The sequence below is a fragment of the Stegostoma tigrinum genome, chromosome 15 (assembly GCF_030684315.1).
Source record: "Stegostoma tigrinum isolate sSteTig4 chromosome 15, sSteTig4.hap1, whole genome shotgun sequence".
NCBI lineage: Eukaryota > Metazoa > Chordata > Chondrichthyes > Orectolobiformes > Stegostomatidae > Stegostoma > Stegostoma tigrinum.
The window spans coordinates 25802393-25828682 of NC_081368.1; the positions used below are offsets into that span (position 1 = coordinate 25802393).

Here is a 26290-nt window from a genome sequence, read left to right on the forward strand (position 1 = left end):
TTATCACTGTTCATCCCATCTATATTGTCCTATAGTCTAAAGGCTTTTCTCCCTCCTATTTACTATACCATCAATTTTCATGTCGTTGTGAATTTACTGAGTCAATCTTCTGTATTCATGTCTAGATCATTAATGTACCCAACAAACAGCAAGGTATGCTGTGGTATGCTGCTGGACAAACTTCCAGTCATAAGAATTGCCCTCAACCATTAGCCTCCACTTCCTACTCTTAAGCCAATTTTGAATTCGATTTGACAAATTGCCCTGGGTCTCATGAGCTCTTCTTAACCAGTGCGCCATGGGAAACCTTGTCAAAATCCTTACTGAGGTCCATATAGATGGCAACAAGCGCACTACCTTCCACCTAGTCACCATCTCAAAAACTTCTCGCTGACAAAGCCTCTCCAAAGAGATTAATTCTATTCCTTAGAGAATTTTTTCCCCCAGTAGTTTCCCCACAACAGATGTGAGGCTCAAAGGTCAGTAGTTTCCTGATTCATCCTACCACTCTTGTTGAATAATGATACCACATGCGTTGTCCTCCAGTCCTCTGGCACCCCTCTTACAGCCAGATGAATTTGAAAATGAACATTTCAGCTTCTGCAACGTCCTCCGTTGCCTCACATAGAAGCCAGGGATACATCTCATCTGGGTCTTGGTACTGATTCATTTTCAAGCCTGCAGAAACCACTAATGCCTCCTCCCATTCAGTGCTAATTTGTTCAAATTTGTTATAGTACCCCTTCCCAATTTCTACACAGACATCATCTTCCTATACAGTGAAAAGATGCAAATTACTCATCTAAAAATCTCTGCTGTAAATCTCAGCTCCACAGACTTTAGTCCATAAACAGGGTTGTGCTTTACGATTATCCTCTTATATCCAATATATTTATAAAATACCTTGGAATTTTCTTTACTGTTACTGTACCAGTGATTTTTCACATCCACTCTAAACTCTATTTTCTTTTTTAAATAACCCCTTGCACTTTCCATACTCTAGTGCATCCATTGTTTGGAAGCCTCAGGATCTGCCGCAAGCTTCCTTTGCTTTCCCTATCCAATCCTGTACATTCCCTAACATCCTGAGTTGCCTGTACTTGATGGTCCCACTCTTAGCCTTAAAAGGAATATGCTGGCATGCACTCTCAAATTGCCTTTTGAATGGCTCTCACTGCTCTGATCTTTCTCTCAAGTACCTGCTCCCAGTTCACGTCGTCCAGATCTTGTCTTATCATATTGATATTGTCTTTCTCCCAATTCAGGACCTTAAATGCCAAACCACCTGACCTCCAGTTCTTAATAAAAGAAGCTAGGACATGTGCACATTTATTTATTCAGCAGTCATTACAGTCCATTTCCAGTGAAAACTGAATTGTAAACTTCCTTTGGTGCATCAATGCTCTACAGTCAACAAAAGACAACCCTTACTTGTAAGGCTACATCAACATTATAGCGGACAATTGATTACATAGAAATTGGACAAAACTGAACAAATTATTTTAGGGTTACATTATTTATATATATACACACACACACACACATAAAACAAGACAGAGTCAAGCTAATTTTTATCATATACAATGATCTACATTGAAACAATTACTTTTTGAGTATTCTAAAGCAGAGGAGTAAAATCCTTGAGGCATGTGTGGAAGGGTAACCAACTTGTTGTCTTGTTCTTAAATGTTGCTGAGAGCATCAACTCCTGGAAGAACTTTACCTAGAATTAGAAAACAAAAATAGGATGGAGGTTGCATGAGGAAATCTGTGTGTCATGAAGGTTGCTAGCAGCATATTTTAAAACCTTTTGTCATCGAGAAATAATATTAGTAGAAGGTTTAGCTGTTCCTCACCTCATCTCTTTTGCAGAATTGTACAAATATTTATGAATCAAATCTTTTTACGTACCTAGTAAAGATTAGAATTTTTAAAACTGCAACAGATTTAAAGCTTTTCACGGTGGAAGTTGACATAGTTTTCATTTTTTCCATATTAAAGTTTGTATTCTGCAAGCCCATCATGCAGTTGTTACAAGATTTAAGGGAAGGTTCGGTTTCAGAGACCTGAGAGAGTTTTAATTACAAGGTCTAGCAAACGAAAATGCAGTATAATTCCATTCCTTTATATGATGGGCAGCAAGGTTTGCTTAATGTGGCACTGAGCAGAAGCCATGAAAATGGCACAAAATCAAGTCGTCTCACTGGACATCAACCAATGCGAGATTTTAACTGAGACAGGAAAGAGTACACAGCATGGGGTTACTGGAACAGTTTGCTGTAATTTAATAAATAAAAGTTCACATCGTATCTATTTGTTCCAATTTAACCTTGTGAATAATGTGAAGCTAAGTCTAAAGGAAAATGTTAACCAACTATAACCACACAATAAAACCAAAGAAATACATACATAGAAAATAGGAGTAGACGACCATTCGGCCCTTTGAGCTTCTCCATTTATTATGGCATAGCTCATCATCCAATTCTACAGCCTGTTCTTGCTTTGCCCACATTTCCTTTGACCCCTTTAGCCCAAGGTGCTCCATCCAACTCCTTTCTGAAACATTCAATGTTTTGGCTTCAACCACTTTCAGTGGCAGAGAATTTGACAGGCTCAATACGAGCTGGATAAAGAACTTTCTTCTCATCTCAATCTAAAATGTTTACCCCGTATCCTTAGACTGGGCTCACATGCCATCAGCAACACCACTCCTGTACCTACCCAGTCTGGTCCTATCGGAATTTGATAGGTTTCTTTGAAATCCCCCACTCATTCTTCTAAACCTCTGTGAATAATATCCTAACAGAGAACCTCTCATACATAAGTCCCACCATCTCATGAACCAACATTTCTGCTTGGGTTCCTTCACTGAACATTAAACAAAATAACATCTTCTCTGTTCTCAATGATTAAACATAATGCAAAGTAGAAGACCCCAAAATCTAAGGCTCACCTTCAAGCAGTTCTAAACTGGCTCCACCTCCAGTGCTAACATGGCTGACTTTGTCTTCAGTGTTCCACTTAGCACAGCAAGTGGCTGTATCACCACCACCTGCAACATGATTAAAAAAATAAAAACAGAGTTAATATTTTAAGATCAGTATGGCTCTTCTTGGACTCTTTCTTTCTCTACAGTTGCTATCAGACCTGCTGAGTTTCTCCAGCTCTAATTTTATACAGGGAGGAAAGGATAATGGTGTAGCTTTGTTAGTATGGGACAGAATAAGTACTACAGCAAGAAATGATTTTGGATTAGTAAATGTAGAATCCATATCAGCAGAAGCACAAAATTAATAAGACGACAATACTAGTGGAAAGTGTCTATAGGTCCCTTAATGTTTGCTATACTGTAAGATAGAATAAGTTAGGACTTAACAAACAAGGCAGAATATTAATCAATGACTTAAATCTTCATGTTGATTGGTAAAACCAAATTGATGGAGCTAGTTACAAGGAAGAATTCAGGGTATAATCAGGACAGTCTCTTAAAACAATATGTTGTAGCTCCAACCAAGTATCAGGTTATTTTGGATCTGGTAATCTCTAATAAGGCAGGTTTGAGAAGCAATGTCGAAGTAAAAGATCCACCATAATATGGGAGAACTCAACATTCAGTCTGAGTGAGAAATGGGTCACAAATAACCTTCGTAAACTTATATTAGGGTAATCAGAAAATAATGAAGATAGAGTTAGTGGAATCAACTGAGCAACAGTTTAGCAGAAAAGATGGCTTACAAACAATGGCGGTTGTTGAAGAAAATATTTAATGGATCAGAACAAAAATACGTCCTAGTGAGGAGGGAGGGTTCTAGGAAAACAACAAGCTGACAATTGTAACCAAGGAAGTGAAGGAATTGAAAAGAAACCTGCAATGCAGTAAAGATTAAGTGGTAAACTAGAGGATTTGGGAAATAGCAAGTTTTGAGAAGATTTGTAACTCAGGTTGAGGTTCTGGATGTGAGTTTGCTCGCTGAGCTGGAAGGTTAGTTTTGAGACGTTTCGTCACCATTCTAGGTAACATCAGTGAGCCTCCAATGAAGCGCTGGTGTTATGTCCCGCTTTCTATTTATCTGTTTAGGTTTCCTTGGGTTGGTGACGTCATTTCCTGTTCTTTTTCTCAGATTGGCTCCAAATCAATGCGTTTGTTGATGGAGTTCCGGTTGGAATGCGTGTCTCTGTTTGGCTTGTCCTAGGATGGATGTGTTGTCCCAATCAAAGTGGTGTCCTTCCCCATCTGTATGTAAGGATACCAGTGATAGTGGGTCATGTCATTTTGTGGCTAGTTGATGTTCATGTATCCTGGTGGCTAGCTTTCTGCCTGTTTGTCCAATGTAGTGTTTGTCACAGTTCTTGCAAGGTATTTTGTAGATGACGTTGGTTTGGCTTGTTGTCTGTATCGGGTCTTTTAAGTTCATTAGCTGCTGTTTTAGTGTGTTGGTGGGTTTGTGGGCTACCCTGATGCCAAGAGGTCCGAGTAGTCTGGCAGTCATTTCGGAAATGTCTTTGATGTAGGGGAGAGTGGTTATGGTTTCTGGGCCCGTTTTGTCTGTTTGTTTGGGTTTATTGCTGAGGAATCGGCAGACTGTGTTCATTGGGTACCCGTTCTTTTTGAATACGCTGTATAGGTGACTTCCCTCTGCTCTGTGTAGTTCCTCTGTGCTGTAGTGTGTAGTGGCTCGTTAGAATAATGTTCTAATGCAGCTTAGTTTGTGGGTGTTGGGATGGTTGTTCCTGTAGTTCAGTATTTGGTCCGTATGTGTTGTTTTCCTGTAGATGCTGGTTTGAAGTTCCCCATTGACTGTTCGCTCTACTGTGACATCTAGGAATGGCAGTTTGTTGTTGTTTTCCTCCTCTTTTGTGAATGTTATGCCAGTTCAGGGTATTATTAATGGGCTTGAAGGTTTCCTCTAATTTGTTTTGTTTAGTGATGACAAAGGTGTCATCCACATAGCGGACCCAAAGTTTGGGTTGGATGATTTGGCAGAGCTGTTTGTTCAAGTCTCTGCATTACTGCCTCTGCTAAGAACCCTGATATCGGAGATCCCATGGGTGTACTGTTGGTTTGTCTGTAGGTTTTGTTATTGAAAGTGAAGTGGGTGGTGAGGCACCGGTCCACTAGCTTGGTGATGTTGTCCTTGCTGATGAGGTTGGTGGTGTCTGGTGTATGTGTCTTTGGTTCTTCTAATAGTGTAGTCAGTGTTTCTTTGGCCAGGTTGATGTTGATAAATGTGAACAGGGTTGTCACGTCAAAGGGGACTATTATTTCATCCTCTTCTATCTTGGTGTCTTTGATGGTGAAAACTAACCTTCCAGCTCAGCGAGCAAACTCACATCCAGATTTGGGAAATTTTAGAAACCAAAATATGATCAAGAGAACAATCAGTAATAAACTCTTAGATTACAAAAAGTCAGAATGGAACAACTTTACTTAAAAAGGGAAGGAGACAAAAAAGTAACTATAAACCAGTAAGCTTAAAGTTTGTTATTGGGAAAATGTTCTACTTTAAAGGATGTAAATAGAATATTTAGAAATACATAAGACTCAACTAGAGTCAGCCTGACTTCATGAAAGAGAAATAATGTCTGACGTATTCACTAGAAATCTTTCAAGAGATAACAAGCAATGTAGATAAATGGGAAGCAGTAAATGCAATACTTTTGGAATTCCTGAAGGCATTTAGGAAGTACCATATAGTTGGCTACTTAAAAAGACCCCATGGTGTTGAAGGTAGTATATTAGCAGGGATAGAGAATTGATTAACAAATAGTCAGCAGAGTTAGAATAAAGGGGACATTAAGAACAACAAAACAGGACCACCACATGGATCAGTGCTGGGGCCACAATTATTTACAAAATATATTAATAAGTTGGATAAATGTACTACCATATTTGCAGATTACTAAAGCAGGTGGGAAGGCAAGTGGTGGGGCTAGAATAGAATTACAGGGTAAAGTAAACAGGCAAAAACTTGGTAGATGGAATATAATGTGGGAAAATGTGAGATTATCTCAGAACAAGATGTGACCAATTTAAGCAAAGAGATGAGGAGGAATTTCTTCTCTTAGAGAGTTGTGAATTAGTGGTATTCTTTATTAGAGAACTGGGTCATCAAAAATTTTCAAGGCTGAGAGAGACAGATTTTTAAATCAGCAAAGATTAAGATACGGAGACAAGGCAGGAAAGTAGCATTGAAGATTATCAGACCAGCCATCATCTAACTGATGGATAAAATGGCTGTACTTCAACATCTGAAGGCCAAGCAGCATCTCAGGAGCACAAAAGCTGACGTTTCGGGCCTAGACCCTTCATCTGATGAAGGGTCTAGGCCCGAAACGTCAGCTTTTGTGCTCCTGAGATGCTGCTTGGCCTGCTGTGTTCATCCAGCCTCACATTTCATCATCTTGGAATCTCCAGCATCTGCAGTTCCCATTATCTCTGTACTTCAACATCTTATGGGTTTACTGTCATTGTGATGTAACTTTGTTGTGTGCTGGAAAAACATTCAAAATTTAAAAGATATGTACAGTATTTACTCTAGAGAAATACAAGACAAGGGAAATGCAGGGTTCTGGCAAGGTGGTGAGGCATGAGAGATGATACACGAGGGGATGGGGCTCTTCAAGGAGATGCCAGGGTGGGAGAGAGCACTTGTTGATAAAACTTGGGGCCAGAGGGTGCCTGAATATGATAACTTGCTTTACAGAAGTAAATAGGAGAAAAAAATTCAACATTTTACATTCTGTTGACTCTGATCATGGTATATTTGTAATTTCTGAGTTTTTGAAGTTATGTTCTGCCTGAATAACAAATTCTTGCTCTAGCCCTGACAGTTCATTCGAATGAACTAAAGCCTTTCAATTTAAATTAAAATTGATGTGGTTTGTTCAGATTCAGGGCCTCCACCAACCCTACTTTAGTTTCATATGGCAGCTGACAAGGAGGAATTCCTCACGCTGAGTGTCTCTGGTCCTATGGCCATGTTTATGTATCCCTTGTCTTGGACACTTGAGGTGTTTGTGGGAATTGAAGATTAATGAAAATTATCATTTCTAACGCTAATTATTGCCTATCACCTCTGTGGAAGGCACATAAATGGATTTTAAGGGAGGACATGAGCAATACAGCTGTGTTGATCATTTGCAAGCATTAGGACCTGCAAGTACAAAATAGTCCCCACTGTAGTTTTCAATGGCAAGTAATGGCGCAAGGTACTTTTCACTGCAATACTTCTCTCACACACTCTCCAAAGAGCAGGGAAATTGAAATACATTTTCTACCCAAGTTGACTTTCATGAACTACTTAAGTCATTCTGTACCCATTTAACAAGGAGTAACATGTAAGTTTAACAAGGAGTAACATGTAAAGGAGAATACTTTATATAAATCATGGCAAATGTTTAACAAATAGTTTTTTGCAGAGTAACTAAGCCTACACTTCATGGGGAGTTAAGAAGTCAGCTTCAGCAGAAAATATTTTTAATTATAAAAAATGTAAAACTGTATTACTGTATTCCTCAACACCAAATGGTAACATCAGTTCAATTATTAGCAATACAACCCATCGTAACCCATGAAGAGTACAAAATAGTAGGTCTTTTCCCATCTGGATAAAAGGAACTTTCCGAGTCTTACCAATAATAGTTACACAGCCTTTCTGGGTAACTTCCACAACCTTGTCCATAACTGCCTTGGTGCCACTGGCAAACTTGTTCCACTCAAAAACACCAACAGGACCATTCCACACAATCAGCTTGGCCCTTCCCACAGCAGCAACAAACTTCTTCACACTGTCAGGACCACAATCAAGACCCTTGAGGGCAAAAACAATGAAAAATACATCAAAATCTGGTTTGGGGAAATAAATTTGCTATTTCTAAGGAGTGGCACGGTATCAATAAATTTGTTTCATACCTTAAGGTCATTGTTACACACAACATTAAGACAGAGTATGACCAAAGTAGCAGATATGGACTACGTGAAGATGAAATATTTAGAACATTAAGTTGCTCCACACAAGTCCAAATCTTGATATTTACACATTTTAAAAACACTAAAAATTGTGTATTAGTTCACTACAATGTTATCTCTCAATAGATTTGGTCTCATATCCTGAAAAGGCTGACGGGTAAAAGTTGACTTTTTCCTTTACGTGCAACTGGTAAAACATGAAGTGAACTTAGATGTTGTCAAGGCACTTCTTTTTGGATACAGATTCAAATTACAAAATGGTTTCTAATTTGGAGTCAAAATCCACAAAGAGATCATGATGACGAACAGATTCAGGAAATGAGGATGTCACAAATACGGGATTAATACGTTTAGCAATACTCTTGGGTCTAAGGCTTGTTTTAAGACAGAAATTTTTTTCCCCCCACATTTATCTATATCATGGGTAGGGTGCTTGAAGTGGCAAATCATTCAATCCCCTTCACATTTGTCTCAATTAGCATAAAAGTCCCAAAAAAAATAACTGAATCATAACTTTTTTTTATTTACCAAATTTACAATTTGTACACTTGCCCTTGGCAAATTATCCACTAAATTCCCATGATAATAGGGATTGCAGTTTAAAAAGTAATTATTAGGCTCTGCAATGTTTTCAAAGTTAAGGATATAAACTGCATTTTTCAAAAGAATAGCGTTAAAAACACTTAAACCATACCACTAGCTTACCATCCAATTGGCTGGAATTCCTGCAGCCACTGTAGCTGTTCCAACATTGGCATTTTCATCAAATTTATCTGCAGTCACAAAATCTTCAGGCAATGTGATGATCACGCCATTCTTCTTAGCCTTGGCCATAAGGTCATTGACTATTTTAGCACCTTCTTCATCATACAGGGAACTACCAATCTGAAAATGTCAAAATTATGCAATATTTTAAAATATTCAGAAAGTATCATTTGGCATGATTTCAAAATTATGACTCATTATCTCTGCCAGTTAGGGGTAGGCAGACAGAATTTATTTAGATTGTTATTCATTTTTTAGGAATGTTGTAGATCATCTCAGTTGTTATGATGTAATTTCTGACAGCAGTCAAAATGTGAGCAGATTTAGCACAGATTGTTGGAGTGAATTGGCCTGAAACGTCCCCAGTGAGACTCAAACTCAGTAAAAGGATTTCTCACTTCAGTTTTGTTTGTACAAAGCATCAATAAGGTAGAGAAAATCCTCGAGAAGAGCTGCAGAATGTTGAATTGACATAGCGGGACAACAGCGTTTTATCGAGCGTCTTCTCATTATGCTACAAGAGACCCAACTCCTGTAAGCAATAACAGGATAATATTTCTTAAAGCAGTCATTTTTAATATTATCAACGCCAAAGAAATCAGAAAATGTCAGTATGTATGTGCATCCTACACTTGTGGCAATGAAGCAAGAACAGAAGGAATACATAGATGAACCCCACCTCAAAAAAAGTGCCCTTCATGTCTTTTTTAAAATCTCTCTCCTCTCATCTTAAAAATGTGCACTCTAGTCTTGAAATTCCCCCATCCTAGGACAACTACCATCATCTCTACCCATACTCATGATTTTATAAACTTCACCTTTCAACCTCCTATGCTCGGGTGAAAAACGTCCCAGCCTGTCCAGCCTTTCTTTATAACTCAAGCGTTCCATATCCAGCAACATCCTGGTAAATCTCTTCTGAAACCTCTCCAGTTTGATAATAACCTTTCTATGACTGGGCTAACAGAACTGAAGTGTTCCAAAGAGGCCCCACTGATGTCCTGTACAACCTCAACGTGACACCCCAATTCCTTTTCTCAAAGGATGAGTAATGAAAGCAAGCATGCCAAACACCTTTTTAACCACCCTGTCTATATGTGATGCAAACTTCAAATAATTATACCCTGAACCCACAGGCCCCTCTGTTTTACAACACTACCCAAGGCCCTACCATTAACTGTATAAGCTCTATCCCTGCATTTTGGTACAAAATGCCTCACATTTATCCAGAATGATCTCCAACTGCCATTTTTCAGCCTATTGACTCATTTGATCAAGATCCCTTTGTGTTCTTAGAAAACAGTCTTCACTGCCACCAATTGTGCTGTCTGCAATCTTAGTAACAATGCCTTGTATACTGTCATTTATATAAATGATTTGGATGAGAAAGAAGAGACGGCCAGAAATCGATCCCCGTGAACACTGTTGGTCATAGGCCTCCAGTCAGAGGAGAAGCCACTACTACCACTGTCTGTCTCCTGCTGCTAAGCCAATTATGTATGCAATTGGCAAGCTCACTCCTAGGTGACCTAACTTTACTAATTAGTCCACCACGCAGAACCTTGAAGGCTTTACGACACCCAAGTAGACAATGCTTACTGCTCTGCCCTCATGAATCTCTTTGGTAACACCCCCAAAAAGCTCAAACAACTTTGAAAGACCTGATTTTCCTCGCACAAAACCATGTTGACTATCCCTAATCAATTAGTAAATCTCCTACTCCGAGTGCCTGCTCTCATATCAAATCAGGTTTTAGAGATTCAATATTAGAGAGACAGGTGCATATATGGGGCACAAAAAGAAAAATAACTAAAAAGAAAATGCCCTAAAAATATCAGATAATAACCTGCACACGAATATCAAAGAGAAATAAAGTGCAAGCTCTGTCTAGTTTACACCATATCTCATGGATGCATACAAACTGGTGTTCAAGAGCATCAGCACAATCCTGTGATTCAGACTGCAGGGAAAAGACTACAATTCAGAGACTGAGACTGTGATGCAAGGGGCAAGCATCAAGATTGGACAAAGAAGTAAATATAAAAGGTAAAGAAGCACAAAAGTTGTTCAGGAATTTCAGAGTTAAGTATACATATTACCACAACAAATTCAGATCCATGTGCTTTGTCTAGTTTGTAGCTCATAGCCAGAAAATCTGCATACAAAATAAATTAGTGTAGTCCTCTACATCATCCTAAAAACTGAAAACATTTAGACTATACTACTACTGAAGATTTTAATAACTCCAAATTGGATGAATTGCACCTGAATTGTTAGATCTTGAAGAACATTTGATTGCTTTCATTCAGTAAATCAGGAAGAAAAAATGCTTCCACTTGTGGGGTGACTAAGCAAGCAGAGAGTAGACAAGTAGCAAAAGAACTCAGGAAGGTTGGAGGTATGCGTGTGTGTCTCCAATTTACTGCCTGAATAAGGTGGTGGAAACATGTTAAATGATCATTTCCAACACATTTGTACACAAAAGTGAGGGAATAAAATAAAGAATGAAATTCTGAAAAGAGTGCTGATGGACTATGGAGCACAAATGGGCCCCACACCTCAGAAAGGACATAGTAGCCCTGGAGCATGTCCAGCGGAGATTCACATGGATGATCCCTGGAATGGTAGGTTTAACGTATGATGAACGGCTAAGGATCCTGGGATTGTACTCATTAGTGTTTAGAAGGTTGAGGGGAGATCTAATAGAAACTTACAAGATAACGTATGGTTTAGAAGGGGTGGATGCTAGGAAGTTGTTTTTGTTAAGCGGAGAGACTAGGACCCGTGGGCACAGCCCTAAAATTAGAGGGGGTAAATTTAAAACTGAAATGAGATGACATTTCTTCAGCCAGAGAGTGGTGGGCTTGTGGAATTCATTGCCGCAGAGTGCAGTGGAGGCCGGGACATTGGATGCCTTCAAGGCAGAGATCAACAAATTCTTGATCTCAGAAGGAATCAAGGGTTACAGGGAGAGTGCAGGGAAGTGGAAATGCCCAGCCATGATTTAAATGGCGGAGTGGACTTGATGGGCCGAATGGCCTTACTTCCACTCCTATGTCTTATGGTCAAATTGCTAAAGATGGTAGGGATGTTAAGGAAGCGGTCAATAAGGGAAATGGTAGCAACAAAATCATGATAAACCTGTATTTAAAAACTGCATTGAAGTAATGTGTCCAATTTTACCCAACATCTATTAGAAAAAGATATGAAGGCATTAGAAGGGTGCAGAAAATGGTTCTAGGGATCAATGACCTCAATCCTACCTGTGACTGGTGAACACAGGGCTCTTTTCATGAGAGTAGTGACAGTTGAGAGGAGATTTGCATAAGGCATTCAAATCATGAGCAGTCTAAATAAAGAGGAACAAACCTTTCCCACTGGTGAACCGTCAAGACTAGAGGACACCAATTCAAGGAGACTGACTAAAGAAGTTACGGTGACACGGCTATGAAGCCTTTTGACGTAATGAAAGGCAAGGATCTAGAATGTACTGCTTGAAAATACAAAGGCAGATTCAATCATGACTTTGGTACAGTCAGTCAGACTGGACAAATGATCCACATCTTTGCGTTAAGATTCTATCTTTCTTGTACAAGAAACAGACTGTGAAGTGATTCAAATAAAAATTTCCTTATAAAGCCAAAACCTCAAGTAATGTTACCAGAGAAAAGGCATGGGAACATAATATTCTGACAAGGGATCATAATATAAGTGTTTAAAATGGTGTAATACTTCGTACAACGTTTTCTCATGCAACCCTTTAAACCAAAACACTGTGTTGCAATGGAGAAATAAAATCAATAATTGACTTAGCAAAGGGAAAGCATAATGGTGCAATTCTGCTAGTACACATACCTCCATATTATTGAGGACTTTCAGGAATGTAAAGGCCATGCCACCTCCAATGATCATTTCATTCACCTTATCTAGCAAGTTACTGATGAGCTGAATCTTGTCCTGGACTTTAGCCCTGAATAGCAAAAGAAGCTGTTTTTAAGGCTACATAATGTCATGTTTTTCACTGAACTGCCATATAAATTGAACAAGTATTGGTAATCGTTAGCTGATGGAAGAATGGTGGAGCAGGCTCATGGGGCTCAATAGCAAACTGCTGATTTGTATTTTGTACACAAAAATCTTGCATCGCAGCAAATTTAAAATGGATTAAAATCAAGAATGTGTGGTTAAATACGCACAGATTTAAATTTTAATAAAAGCACACTTTTTATTAAAACTCAGGTCGTAGACTTTTTTTAAAGTCCTCTCAATCTCAAAAGTTTAGCTCTCAATATACGCAGTCTTATTTATCTCACTATTAGGCTAAACAGGCAAGGCAGCGTTTAAAGAGTCCAATAATTGAACACGTTTCAGTTTCTGAAGTAACTGAAGTTATTCTCTCAGCTGCAGTGACTATGGAGGTACAATGATTTGGTCAAAGAAAGATGCTATAAGAGCAAATCTCTTATTCTAACAGATGATTGGAAGATGACAGCTGCTCAGATAAAAGGTATTAAGTCCTTTTTGGGCCTAACACAGGTGAATATGAAACTAGCGCAAAAATACTATCCTATTGAAAAATTTAAGCAACCATTCTGTTTTACACAAGCTTCCTGTTTTTACACTCCACTGCCACTAAGAGGCTGTTTTTATATAATAATTTCCTTCCCACAGATAACTTAATATTCTTCTAATTACAGCCATATTTTACTCCAAGTATTTTGTTACAGAATTAACATTACACCTTATAAAATGTCTGCAGAATCTGAATAAAGACAGCTCTGGAAGTTGGAGTTCCTTATAGAGTACCTAATTTATATAAACTACATGAAGGACCAATGACATTCAAACTACAATGATCCATTGCAGTTGTTCACTTTGACAGATAAACCAAGTCCCATCCCTCTTTGGTACTTTATTCTGTCCTGAAGGCGACTTAGAGCATGCAAAATCTGTCACAATGGTGTAGCACAATACAAAATTCTGAAATAAAATTGAAAACCTAAGTGTTTGCTACAAAATCACATGCAACAGGTATGCTAATAGTTTTAAGAGTTCTTACAAAGCCAAGTAAGCAACATGGCAGATGGTAGAATTTGAATTCAATATAGAATCTGGAATTAAGGGTCTAATGAGGACCATTAAACCACTGTCAATTGTCAGAAAAACCCATCTCATTGACCAATGTCTTTGAGGGAAGGAAATCTACCATCCCCACCTGGTCTGACCATCATTTTACTCTAAACCCATGGCAATGTGGTTGACTTGCAATTGCCCTCCGAGCAACAAATGCTGGCCTAGCCAAAGATGCTCACATCCCATGAGTGAATAAAACAAAAAAAAATGATTTGACACTTACCCACCAAGAATGGCAAGGAATGGTCTCTCAGGGGTTTCTAGAGCTTTGGCAAAATACTCAAGCTCTTTCTTCATCAAGAAGCCAGCAGCCTTCTTTGACAAGTTTACACCAACCATGGAGCTAACAAAATACAAAGACAATCACATTTCGTTTCAGGAATAATTCGAAGAAATAATTCAAAGAAATTGGTCATCTCATTTACCAAAGTTTAATGTTATGTTCTGGGTCTGGCAACTGGTGAGAAACTTAGACCAAAAACCATTATTTGGGTTCTTGTTATGCTACAACATCTTTCTAGAGTATTATGATTAATTGTTGCTTTTGTATTTAAATATAAAATTCCAATTTTTTTTAAAAACAGACTCATTTACCAACATTTACAGGTAATTAGATATTTGAGCTTTTACATACTCATGTTCATCCATACCATCAAGTACCTTTCCATTGGATGCATACTCTCAATCCCTGTTAGCTATCAAACTGCATTACTTTATACTTATCCAATTAAATTATACCTCCACCAATTAGCCCATTCTAGTAAACTAACTGTCATCCTGAAGCCTTTTGGAGTCCATTGCAATATTTGCCACTTTCCTACTTTTGCATAAAACCATATTGGGTTTCTATGCGAATTACAACTCAAACAATTTTTCTGAACCCTTCTCTTGCCCAATAATTTAAGTGAAAGATAAACAATTCACCTGTGAGCTCTGTGCGCTGTTCCAAAAGCATCATTGACATACACATCGCCCAACTTGGACAGGGAAGCTCGGAAAGCCTTTACCTTTTCATCACTTGCTTTTATCTAAAAAGGATTATATATACAATTTTTGGAAAAAAGACATTATTTCTGTGCATTTTAACACTTTTCCACATTTTCAAATCAAATTTGATCAAGTAGCTTAGAAAGTAAACTGTTCCTCACTTATAGCTAATAATTTTCTGCAACCAATTTTCCCATATCTAATGCCAACATATTTCACCTGCGATATGACAGTATTGCAGATTACATTTACCACAGTCTTACATCAATCTATAAGTTCCAATAGAGAGAGAGAGAGAGAGAGAGAGAGAGAGAGAGAGAGAGAGAGAGAGAGAGAGAGAGAGAGGGGGAGAGAGAGAGAGAGGGGGAGAGAGAGAGAGAGAGAGAGAGAGAGAGAGAGAGAGAGAGAGAGAGAGAGAGAGAGAGAGAGAGAGAGAGAGAGAAAATCTGAAGCGCATTCAGTTGTGCTTATATAGAAATAATAATACAAGTGCTTATAAAATGTGCAAATATACATACAAAAGATGGTGAATTACCAACATGCAGCTACTTATTAGGGGGAAAAAGAACAGCAACTTATATTGTACATCTTGTCTTGGAGTACCTCAAAGTTCCTCCAAGTTTTCAACAGCTTCCACCTAATAAATACTCACACTAGCAATTCCAGAAAAAGCTATTTCACAAAACCAGAGCAGTGGCAAATTCAACCCCAAGTCACCTGACACTTCCTAGCACTCAAATGGAAATCTTAGCTGTTCTACTTTCCTCTCTGAGCAGCAGTGATCTTAGCTATTAACATCTACTTTACCTACATAAAAGTTCTTGAGCTTTTAATTAAGTGTGTCGCCTGAAGCAAAATCATTTAATTTATGAAGGATGTCAAGAGTGATTGATAGAAACAAACAATTCATTCTGAGTGAACTAAAGCTCAGCCTAACCATCAGACTGCTTCTTTTCGGATGACTTTTGTGGATCATGACAATGGATGTATGATTATCTTTGTAATGAAAGTTCACGAGCTGAGTTACAAGAAACTTGAAGCAGTAGGAGTGTGGCAACTAACTTCAGTGGCCTAGGAATGGGAAAAGACGAAGGGAAAGAAGTCTTAGCCTGATCTCATGTTCCTGATCATTACTTCATAGTTTTTGTTGGAAACGAGGCTCAGCTATAATGTTTCTAACTATTTGTAGCATTTCCAGTCAAATATCTGATCAATTTTGCACATAGAAGACAAACTGGAGACTTAGCAACTCTAAGAACCGTGCTCTAACATGAATCAGTTAAAGCTCCAATGGTAATACATGCAAAAGCTGTTCCTTTTACACTGGTGTTAAGGAACAGCATTATTGAATAAATCAACTGTGTTAACAGTTTATAAGTAAGTTTCTACTAAATCTTCCAGTGTTCAATTCACTGAAATCCACCATTATACCATCTCAAACAGTAGCCACTCTTTTTAATAGTCTACCCAAATCATTCCTGGATGGCCTTCAACACCTTAACATGCTGTTAATCTAAATTTGCCATTCATTTTTTTTAAAAATGTGATTGCAGAATACTTAGAGAAAATTGTGCACGCATACAAACAGGAAAAAAAACTGAGTCTGCAAAAAGAATGCCCCAAATTTATTACAGTTATTCATAGCCCGTGTGTGTACTAAATTAAGTCAACACAAAAATCCAGTTGCATTAGCAGCCTATGTACTCCTGAGTTCAACGAGTCTCCAATGTCAGTCTGCAAAGGTCAGCATAACTGACAGCAACTGATATTACTGTATCTGGGTCGATTTCAGTTCAAGAGACCAATTAGACTCAGATTGCTGTGACTTTCTTGAGCCACAAAAAGTCGGAGATTCAATTTGACCTTAAGGTACACGTCATCATTCTGTAATGCTGACTTCTGACATTCAGAGTTTATGGTTTAAATACCAACTACAAAACCCTTCAATAAAATGAAACTTCATCTGAATAATCTTCATAATCAGGACACTCAGCAAATGGATATTTAATAAGGTAAACATTGGAGTTAATAATAGAAGAAACTCAATGAATGCAATCCCCAAAGCATCATGAACCCAACAGATGACGACATGTAATTTTGTTCAGACAATCACTCAAAGTGTAATTGTACTGAGGCATATTAACTGTAATGGTACTAAAATATCAGAAAACAGAAATGTCAGATACGTTACTAATACAATACTCTCAACTCATCACCTCAAATTACTGCAACTACTTGTAATACTGTTAAATAATAGTATTTCAACATAATATCAAGGCACAGGCTGCCTGTGCTTTTTAAAACTACAGATGCATTTGAAGTGGATGCAGGATGAACACTTAATATTCTCCTCATTAGGTTTCACTGAAATATTAGTGACAACATTATATACAGAAAATCAATTCTCGTGTTCAGCTCCTAGTCTCAATGTCAGGTCAAATCTGTTCCACACCTCGGCATTCATGATTTACGAAACTTGAACAGCAAAGTTATCATTATTTCCCATTAAAATGTGTATCCTGCTGCCAATGTGTCACTCATATATTCATGTCACTCATTCTAAGTTATTTGAAAGCTATAGTTCAACAAAGACTTTTACAGGACTAAAAAGAGATGAACTGCAGAGAGGATGTGCGAGAAGAGATGAAGAATTTTTAATTTTTGCATTTTTTAAAAAATTCTTGGGAGCACAGTTGATGCAGGAAAACTCAACATTCTAAAAAAACTTAAATGAGTAATTGAAAAGTCACAACATTCCAGCCTCTGATCAGAGCGCTTGAAAGTCAGATGTGTGCAGAATTAGAGTAGGTTTTGTCAGTGAAGACTCAATAGGTCGAAGGGCCTCTGTATTGTGTAATTCTATGAAATCTTCCCTATTTCAACATCCTACTGTGAGCAAAATTGCTTGTAGCAATCACACAACATGCAGAGGCTCTAGAGGAACACAATGACAAGTTCCAGTTAACATTGGTTTCCTAGAACTGTAAAATTTCGATGTTAGACACTTTCAACATTAAATGATCATCAACTCATCTGAACTGACTTTCCTTCTCCAAAGTAGTTACATCTGCTTCATAAATTCTTGAGCCTTTTGAATATCTTTGCTATCAAATATATGAAATCTCACCTTATTCCCAGATGCATCTTTTCCCTTTCCCTCCTCTTCAACATGAAATCGTAGATTTTCCAAGAGAATCACACTTCCATTAGCTGGGTTAGCACATGCCTCTTCAACTTCAGATCCAACACAATTTTTCAGAAAGATAATATTCCTATTTGTAAATCAAACATGAAAACTTTGGAAGGTGCCTACACAAGTTAACATTTTTTGAAAATTGATTTTGCACTACAAAAAAAAGTTGTAAATGGCAATGGTCAAAAGACTAAAATACCTTATTAAACACCTGTACCATCACTATGTAAAGTTAAGAAAACGAAGTTCTTAGGATTTGAGTTGCAAATATTAGCTCTTTTAATGCCACTAGCAGGTTTTATTTTCTATCCAAAAGCCATTGCATTTAGCTTTAAATTTTGTTAACAGCTCCAGCCCAACCACCCTTCATGTTTCAAAAGTACACACCATACAAGCAATTTTCATTTTCATGTTAAATGTATCCTGCACTACTGTGCTCAAGAACCTAAGTATGGTATTTGTACTTTTTAAACATCTTACTATTTTATAAAATTCCTTCTTCTCATCTCAACAGAAAAGCATTGTTAAACATCTAATAAGCACAACTAACAAGACTATACAAACATGCTGAAAACACCAGTTTATCTCCCTTGCATCCCTTTCAATACTTTATTTTAAAAATAAGGATATCTTTAAGCACAATTTTGCAAATTTGGGTGATACAGCTTCTTAGTTCCCATTTTACCTTCCCATGAGTTTCTTCAATTCCTCAGCAACTGGTGCCAGTGAAAATTTCTCAGGCATAGGGATGCCATCAGGCCTCCCCAAATGGCTCATCAGCACCACTGATTTGGCTCCACTGTTTAAACAATGCTGAATACTTGGAATTGCAGCTTTAATCCTGTAAATTAAAAAGGTTCAAATATTTTGCAATGGTGTTTTTTTCTTTTTAATTTCACAATCCCACATTTCTGCTCCCTCCAAAACTTTGTGATTCAATGACTATTTCCAAAAGCACTGGTCAGCCATAAATTGTATTTTGTCTTTGCATGCTGAAGCATGACAAAGTTCAAAGCATATCTGAACAGACAGAAGATAATCTAAACAAATAATGTTGAATATCATAACCTTGCTCAATCTCAAATGCTGAGTGCACTGCATGAGTGCAGAGCTTCAAAAAAAATGAGCATTACATACCACAATATAGCCCAAAATTATGCTCCCCTGTCACATACTGCTAGAAAATACAACACCATGATAATTATCAAGGCACCGCATTGTCACAGATAACTTCTGCATCAACATTTCTACGTTCATTATCACTTTCTATCTACATTACATTCCTTTGACATACATGGTTGATTGCTGGATGATCATTCCCAACATTTTGTCACCTATTCAAAGGATATCAAACGATATTGGGATGAGGCACATATTGTTCATAACGGTAGGACAGCCTGTCAAAATGTGATGTCTGGACTCATGCATATAAAACAAGCAGTCACTTAAGTAGGTTTCGTAGAATGGTCATTGCCTTTAGAAGGCAAGAAAAGGGACAAATGTATGTTCATCTTTGATGCTGGCTTTAATGTAATAATCCAAACATGTAATTTTTGCTAACCATGCAGTGAACCTGAACAACGAAACCTCAGTTTTATGCTATATTACAGGTAAAATCAATAGGTAGCTGGGAACCAAAGCACTGATTACCTTTGGTTGTTAGTGATCTGATTATTCTTCATTGGTACATTGAAGTCCACTCTGTAAGACAGCAATAATAAAATAATGAAATTCAGGTTCAAGAATATCATCTCACCAAGGAATTGACCATTTTGAATAGGTGGATGCTACTAACATTCAGAATAAAAGATGGATGGTGAAATGCAGTGTACACTGTAGTGGCATGCACCTACCAAAACAGTATTTTAAATGTTCTGGAAAAAGTCTTTGCATCAAAGCAATCCAACATTTGCAATTTGCAAAAAAAAACAGTAACAGCAGTGAAAGAATGATACAAATTAGAAGGTCCTAGGTTCCACTATGGGTTTATGCGCAGATAGGCGATAAGACAGTGCAGAATAAGATACATTATGGCTACTTCAGCATCGCTGGGATGGTGAGAAAATATCAAGCCATGTTTACACTGTTACTTATGATATGGTAGTTTAAGATTATGCACTGGTAATCCAGAATAATCCTGAGGCACAAATTCAAATTCCACCAAGGCAGTTGGGAACTCAATTTCAATTAATCAACTGAATTTCAAATAAAAAGTTAGTTTCATGATGACCAACCCTCAATTTAGTATAACAAGTGATCGTTGCTGCAGACAAAGTCTCGATCAATCTGGATCATAATGTTCTCTCAATCAAATGGCCTCCAAATTGTCCCCAGCGATACTAGACGTAATTTTATTTTTAAACCACTATTTATTTAAGACAAATAGATTGATGGTAGCCAGTAAGAGAAAACAAAATTAAAAATTGTTCAAATTACTGAAAAAGAGAAGTGTATCTAATAGCTCTGTAAGGACAAGATTTGTTTTAGTTGTACAATTGCAGAACATGTTGGCACTCTGGAAAAACACTTAACCTTATGCAAGTAAGGTAATAGACAACTCATGAAACAACACTAATGTTATTAAAAAAGGATGGGAAAAGAAATCAGGGGTGAGATGGAAAACAGATAAATCGATTGTGCTTTTTTTTTTAAAAAAGTGCAGCTAGTTAGGACAAAAGGCTGCTGTTAAATCTAGAGTCTAAGAAGTCATATCCTCATCTGGCAGACAATTTGCAAGATCAGTAAGTATAATCCACAACTCTTTGAAAATACCTGCTATAAACCACCAGCTATACCAACTCAGTGATAATGTGAACTGCAAATGCTGGAAAATCCAAGATAACAAAGCGTGGAGCTGGATGAACACAGCAGGCCAAGCAGCATCTCAGGAGCACAAAAGCTGACCTTTCGGGCCTAGACCCTTCATCAGAGAGGGGGAGGGGGAGGTGGAACTGGAATAAATAGGGAGAGGGAGGGAGGCGAACCGAAGATGGAGAGAAAACAAGATAGGTAGAGAGGAGAGTATAGGTGGGGAGGTAGGTAGGGGATAGGTCAGTCCAGGGAAGATGGACAGGTCAAGGAGGCGGGATGAGGTGGTAGGTCGGAAATGGAGGTGCGGCTTGAATGGTCAAAAATGGCCTATGACTTTTAAACCTGAAGGTTATTCCATTGCACTCTGAATTCCGTGTTTCTTATGATGTCTGACACACGTGGAAAATCATAATCGAATCAAACTGAGGCAGAATAACTTCATGAAAGATAAATCATCTTCGACTAATTTAGACAGCAGATCTCGATCGGCGCAGGCTTGGAGGGCCAAAGGGCCTGTTCCTGTGCTGTAATTTTCTTTGTTCTAATTTATTAAAGCTTTTCAGTCTCAACTAGAATGGATAGAGGGAACATAGACATGCATTGTATCTGAATGTCCGGAAGGTGTTTGGTAAGGTACCTCACAAAAAGCTCTGTCATACGATAAAGAGCCCATGATGTGGGAGGTAGTGTATTGGTGTGGATAGAGAACTGGCTAACAGGCAGAAAACAGCAAATGATGATAAGGGTTGGCAAGTTGTAACCAGCCGTGTTCCACCGCAATCAGTCCAACAAAAAAAATGAAAACCCAAGCTGGAGGAGGGATACAAGATTTACAGAGAGATATTGATAGATTAAGGGGAAAAATGCTGGCAATGTGGGAAAATGTGCAGTTGTTCATTTTGGAAGGGAGCATGAAAGAACACAGTATTGCTTAAACGGAGAAAAACCTATCAAAAGCTGCAGTATAAAGGGATTTTGGGTACCTGGATACGAAACACAAAGCTTGCAGACATGTACTGCAGGTAATCAGGAAAGGTAATAGGATAGTGGTCCTTACTTTAAGAGGATTTGAATATCAGAGTTGGAAGGTCGTACTACAACTGTACATGATGCTAGTGAGACCAAATCTTGAAAACCGAGCGCAGTTGTGGTCCCCTTATTCAAGAAAGATATTAAAAGCAGTTCAGAAGTATTAAAAGCAACGTGATAAGGACCAAACATTGAGTTTTTTTATGTTGAGCGAAGAATAAGTATTGACCAGGACTCCCAGCTCATCAGCATAACAGTACAGATGATTTACTTCCATTTAAAAAAGCTGATTAAACCTCAGTTGAATACTTTTTCTGAAAGATATCACATGAATGCAGCACTCACTCAGCTTTAAGATAGTGTGTCTTGATTTTAATGCTCAAGTCCATAAGTGGGCTCTGAACCCACAATCTTCTGACTCAGACAAGACTCCTGTCATCTGAGTCATGCTTACAAACATGCTTCATATTAACGTTCATTTGAATAATTATTTAAATTGAGATTTAATATTAATTTAGTATATGCATTGCTTGAGGAACCTTGCAAAGTCAGTGTCTAAATAACCATCCATTTTAAATAATGATATTGAGCATTCATCCCGAAAACCCCGCTCACAATGTGAAATGTCACCCACACCACATTTCATCACTTAGTCTTCAGATTAGTCATCTCATCAATCTCTCACATTCTGCTTCTGAATGTACTGCAAAATGGAATCAAAGAAAGTCACTCAGACAGGAGGATTAATAAAAGGTACACATGATCACAGAATGGCTATTAATGTAAAATTTCCTTTGACATTAGCTATTAAAACTCTAAGGCAATGCAATTCAAAGTGAAGAAGTCCAAGGATTGTTTTTGTAGAAGTACAATGTAGGAGCAAAATTCTGGTGTCTGTCAGAAAATCAACAACTATATGTCTGTCTATTGCTGGTCCAATTAAGACACCTCAACAGCGAACATACATACAAATTTTCAACCAAGTCACTTGTAGGTAAATCACAGATAGAATGCCAGTGGCTCACCTAACATCTACAATTTAATTACTCTTGAAAAATATTCTAACTGTATTTTCAACTACCCAACAAATCAAGAATATTCCAACTTTTTAGTCCCCCCGATGAAAACTTGCTTTGAAGCCAATGTTTCACATTGATCAGCACAAGAACACGTGCCCTGACTGCAGCTGTTCACAACCACACACTAGATGCTATAACATCACAAGTACATCCTGCTCCTAACCATTCATTTTGATCTGCCACACTGCAGATTAAGTGGTACCAGAGAATTTTCAGGATTAACAAATGAAATCGTAATTTAAGAATCATTCCCCCATTAAGTTTTGCGAGAACACCATCTTCAAATTGTCTCTCAGATAACCTGAGCATCATGCAATGGTGCAGCAGTTAGCAATAGCAACATTTAAAGTACAGCTGTAAAACAGGTTCAAAATAAAAAGGATATCACTACTAAAAACACAAAAAGGTAAGATTTGTAACGTTTCAAATTTAAAATCTCAGATAAAATCAGAAATAGAGCATAATGCTCCTTTACCAGAGCATTAATATAAAATAGCATTGTTATAAAGGAGGATCTTCAGATAATTCTGATTTACAAATTCTCCTTGCAACAAGTGTTTTAGTCTGGTAAAGGAGTAACGTGCTATAATTCTGCTTTACAGTTTCAATCTGACGTACATTTTTGCCAAAGACACTATCAAAAATAATTATATCCATTCGCCTTGGGCTATCAAAAACCACATTAAGACAAATCAACAAGTACAGAGTTAACGGCAAATCAATGGGCAATTGTCCTTACAATCAGGATTTGGCTCAAGATTAATACCTCTAACTTTCTTTTCTGAATCAACCTGTTCAGAGATGTTATTACTCAACTCTGGAGTATATGGGATTTGAACCCAGTCCTCCTGGTTCAGGGGTAGAGACACTACCACTGTGCCACAAGACAGCCCAAAAATACACCCTAACTTGTGCACAGCCCCATTCAAATATTCCACAGACTGCCCATCAGAAAGGTAGAACACATGTCCGTGGCAGGCGTGGATACTAACCATTATACCAACGAGGAGATTAATTAAGACTTCTAATACATCTCTTTTTCATTCTGGTAGAAAAGAGTTCAACTGTAATTATATCAAAACAAGAGAGAATTGCAAAAGATATTGTCCTATGCACAACACAAAACCAGACATGATTTTCTTTTAAAAGAATCAGAACAAACAAGGACATTAGGACAATTAGGAAGAAAATGCAATGCAGTCTAGAAGGACTTCTGAGCTGCCATCAGAGCATGCTTTAAGCATTTTGCAATATTAGAAGTCATCTTTCAGACAAGTTTTTTTTGAAAAGGAAGATTATGCAATTTTCCTCAAAATTCCTTGAGCACAAAAGGGGAAAACAAAACAAACAACTTGTAGGAATGTGTCCTATACCATTTACTTCTAATGTGAAAATATACTGACTGACATCTGTGCTCTGTGAGCACAGATTAAAGGTCATCCAGATAAAGTATTTCCATGCTCCTCAATTTAGCAAAGGGTAGTAGCAACGATATCTTTAGGCTTGCACTTTCAGACCTTCATACTTTCTCAGGAAGCCTGTTATGAAATTAACTGAAATTATAACAACTGGTTTAAAAAAAGTGAGAACACCAACGTATGATAAGTGATGAAATTGAAACACGTCTAGATTAATTTCTTGCATAGGATGCATAACCTCCTATCTGCAACCAATTGAAACCAGCTCCCAAAAAGACCACTGATATGTTTCCCTCCGAAATATGGGCGAAGCCAATTGTGGAGCATGCTTCTCTTTAAAAAAAGCATGATCGAGAGCTTAAATGGAGGTTTCACTTGCAACAACCCACGAATGAAATTCCATATGTCACATATAGATTTTTTTTGTCTTTAAGAAGCGACATGAAGATGCGCAGTTTATCAGCCCCTCCCCAAAAAGACTGCAATTCATATTTCAGCTCGTTGCCCAGCTTGAGGCTGCTTGTCACAATTCCATCACTAATTAAGCAATGTGTGCGGATTTTAAAACTAAAAACATCAGCAACGCTGGAGACGACCGGGTTTCATTTAGAAATTCACAAAAACCACGAATTATCTTTAACGTTTATGCGTGTCGCAGATCAATCGTCATTGAATTTTGCATTTTTCTTCATACCACAAACTCCAGCTAACAGACATTGAAACGTTCAACTGACAACACAGTGACGAATATCCTTTATAAATACGATTCTCAATTAGGAAGAAAATATAATTAGCAGCGTTTTGTAATTAAAAGTGGGTCAACTAAGTCCTAAATGCCAATGAGGCCTCCTGCCCTATACTCACCTCATGATTACTCTCTGGTTTTTCACGTCCACCTTATCCAAGGTCAGTTTGTTAGATAGAGACATCCTTCGTTATTTTTTTTAAAAAATACGAATATATTTCTGCTGTTTTAAAATCTCAAACTGCCCTGTCTCACCACCTTCAGCTCCGTGACCTGGAGAGAAATGGACGGTTTCTTCCGAGAGCTGACAACGAGCCGGCTTACCCAAGTCCCACCCCCAACACAGGTTCCCTAACACTATTGGCTGCTCCGGTGCGGATCTGCGCAGATTGACGGGCCACTCCGTTTGCTGAATGCTAGATTTCGCCGTCAGTCATTCTGGGCCCCGCCGGCGGTGCCCGAACCACGTGGTCTCTCGCGGCGGAGTCACGTCCGGCACGTAGCCGCGGGGGTGGGGCGGGAGCCCAGCTGTCAATCAACATCTGGAGCCGACCTGAGGAGCGGCTGGATTAACATCACGTGATAAGATTATACAGGCGTCGGCCATTCAGCCCTTCGAACCAACCCTATGATTATGGCTGAACGATTCATTGAGAGGAGGTAATGCTATGAATGTTAAATGCCATTCGGCTACTTATCTGGACTAATACTCTGGAGATAATGAAACAAAGAACCGAGGATGCCAGAGACCCGGATCAAATAAAAACATAGCCCTGTGTGCCACTAGTAATCAGAAGCCTATCAATTCCTACCAATTCCTGTGCCTCTATAGTCCCCAATGATAGAGAATTGCAAACTTTCACAACTCCCCAAGTAAAATAATTTTCCCTCATCTCCAACCTACACCCCTTAGTTTTAAACTGGAATTGGATGCCCCAGCCACTGGAAACACCTGCATCTACCCTATCCATCCCTTTTTTATAGGTTTCAATGTGATTACCTCGCATTTCAAAACTCTGGAGTATACTTCATGCTACAGTTCCACCATCGCAGGAACAAGTTTAACGAAGTTATTCAAAGATGGCACTTCAATAAAAATCTCCTCCAGCCAATCTGCTTATCCTTCTATTTCTTTCTTCCTAAGCATACAAAACCTCCGTA

At 38.2% G+C, this 26290-nt stretch overlaps 1 protein-coding gene across 1 annotated transcript; it reads right to left on the reverse strand.

Moving 5' to 3' along the window:
* Positions 1–1318: 1318 nt before the first annotated feature.
* Positions 1319–25464, reverse strand: pgk1 (phosphoglycerate kinase 1). Its single transcript, XM_048544977.2, has 11 exons — positions 25249–25464; positions 19698–19748; positions 18733–18888; positions 17982–18126; positions 14792–14895; positions 14091–14210; positions 12590–12704; positions 8675–8854; positions 7634–7811; positions 2954–3052; positions 1319–1723 (listed from the first exon to the last, which is right to left on the reverse strand). Exons 1-11 carry the CDS (start codon positions 25311–25313, stop codon positions 1683–1685), a joined length of 1254 nt encoding a protein of 417 aa, XP_048400934.2. The 5' UTR covers positions 25314–25464; the 3' UTR covers positions 1319–1682.
* Positions 25465–26290: the final 826 nt, after the last annotated feature.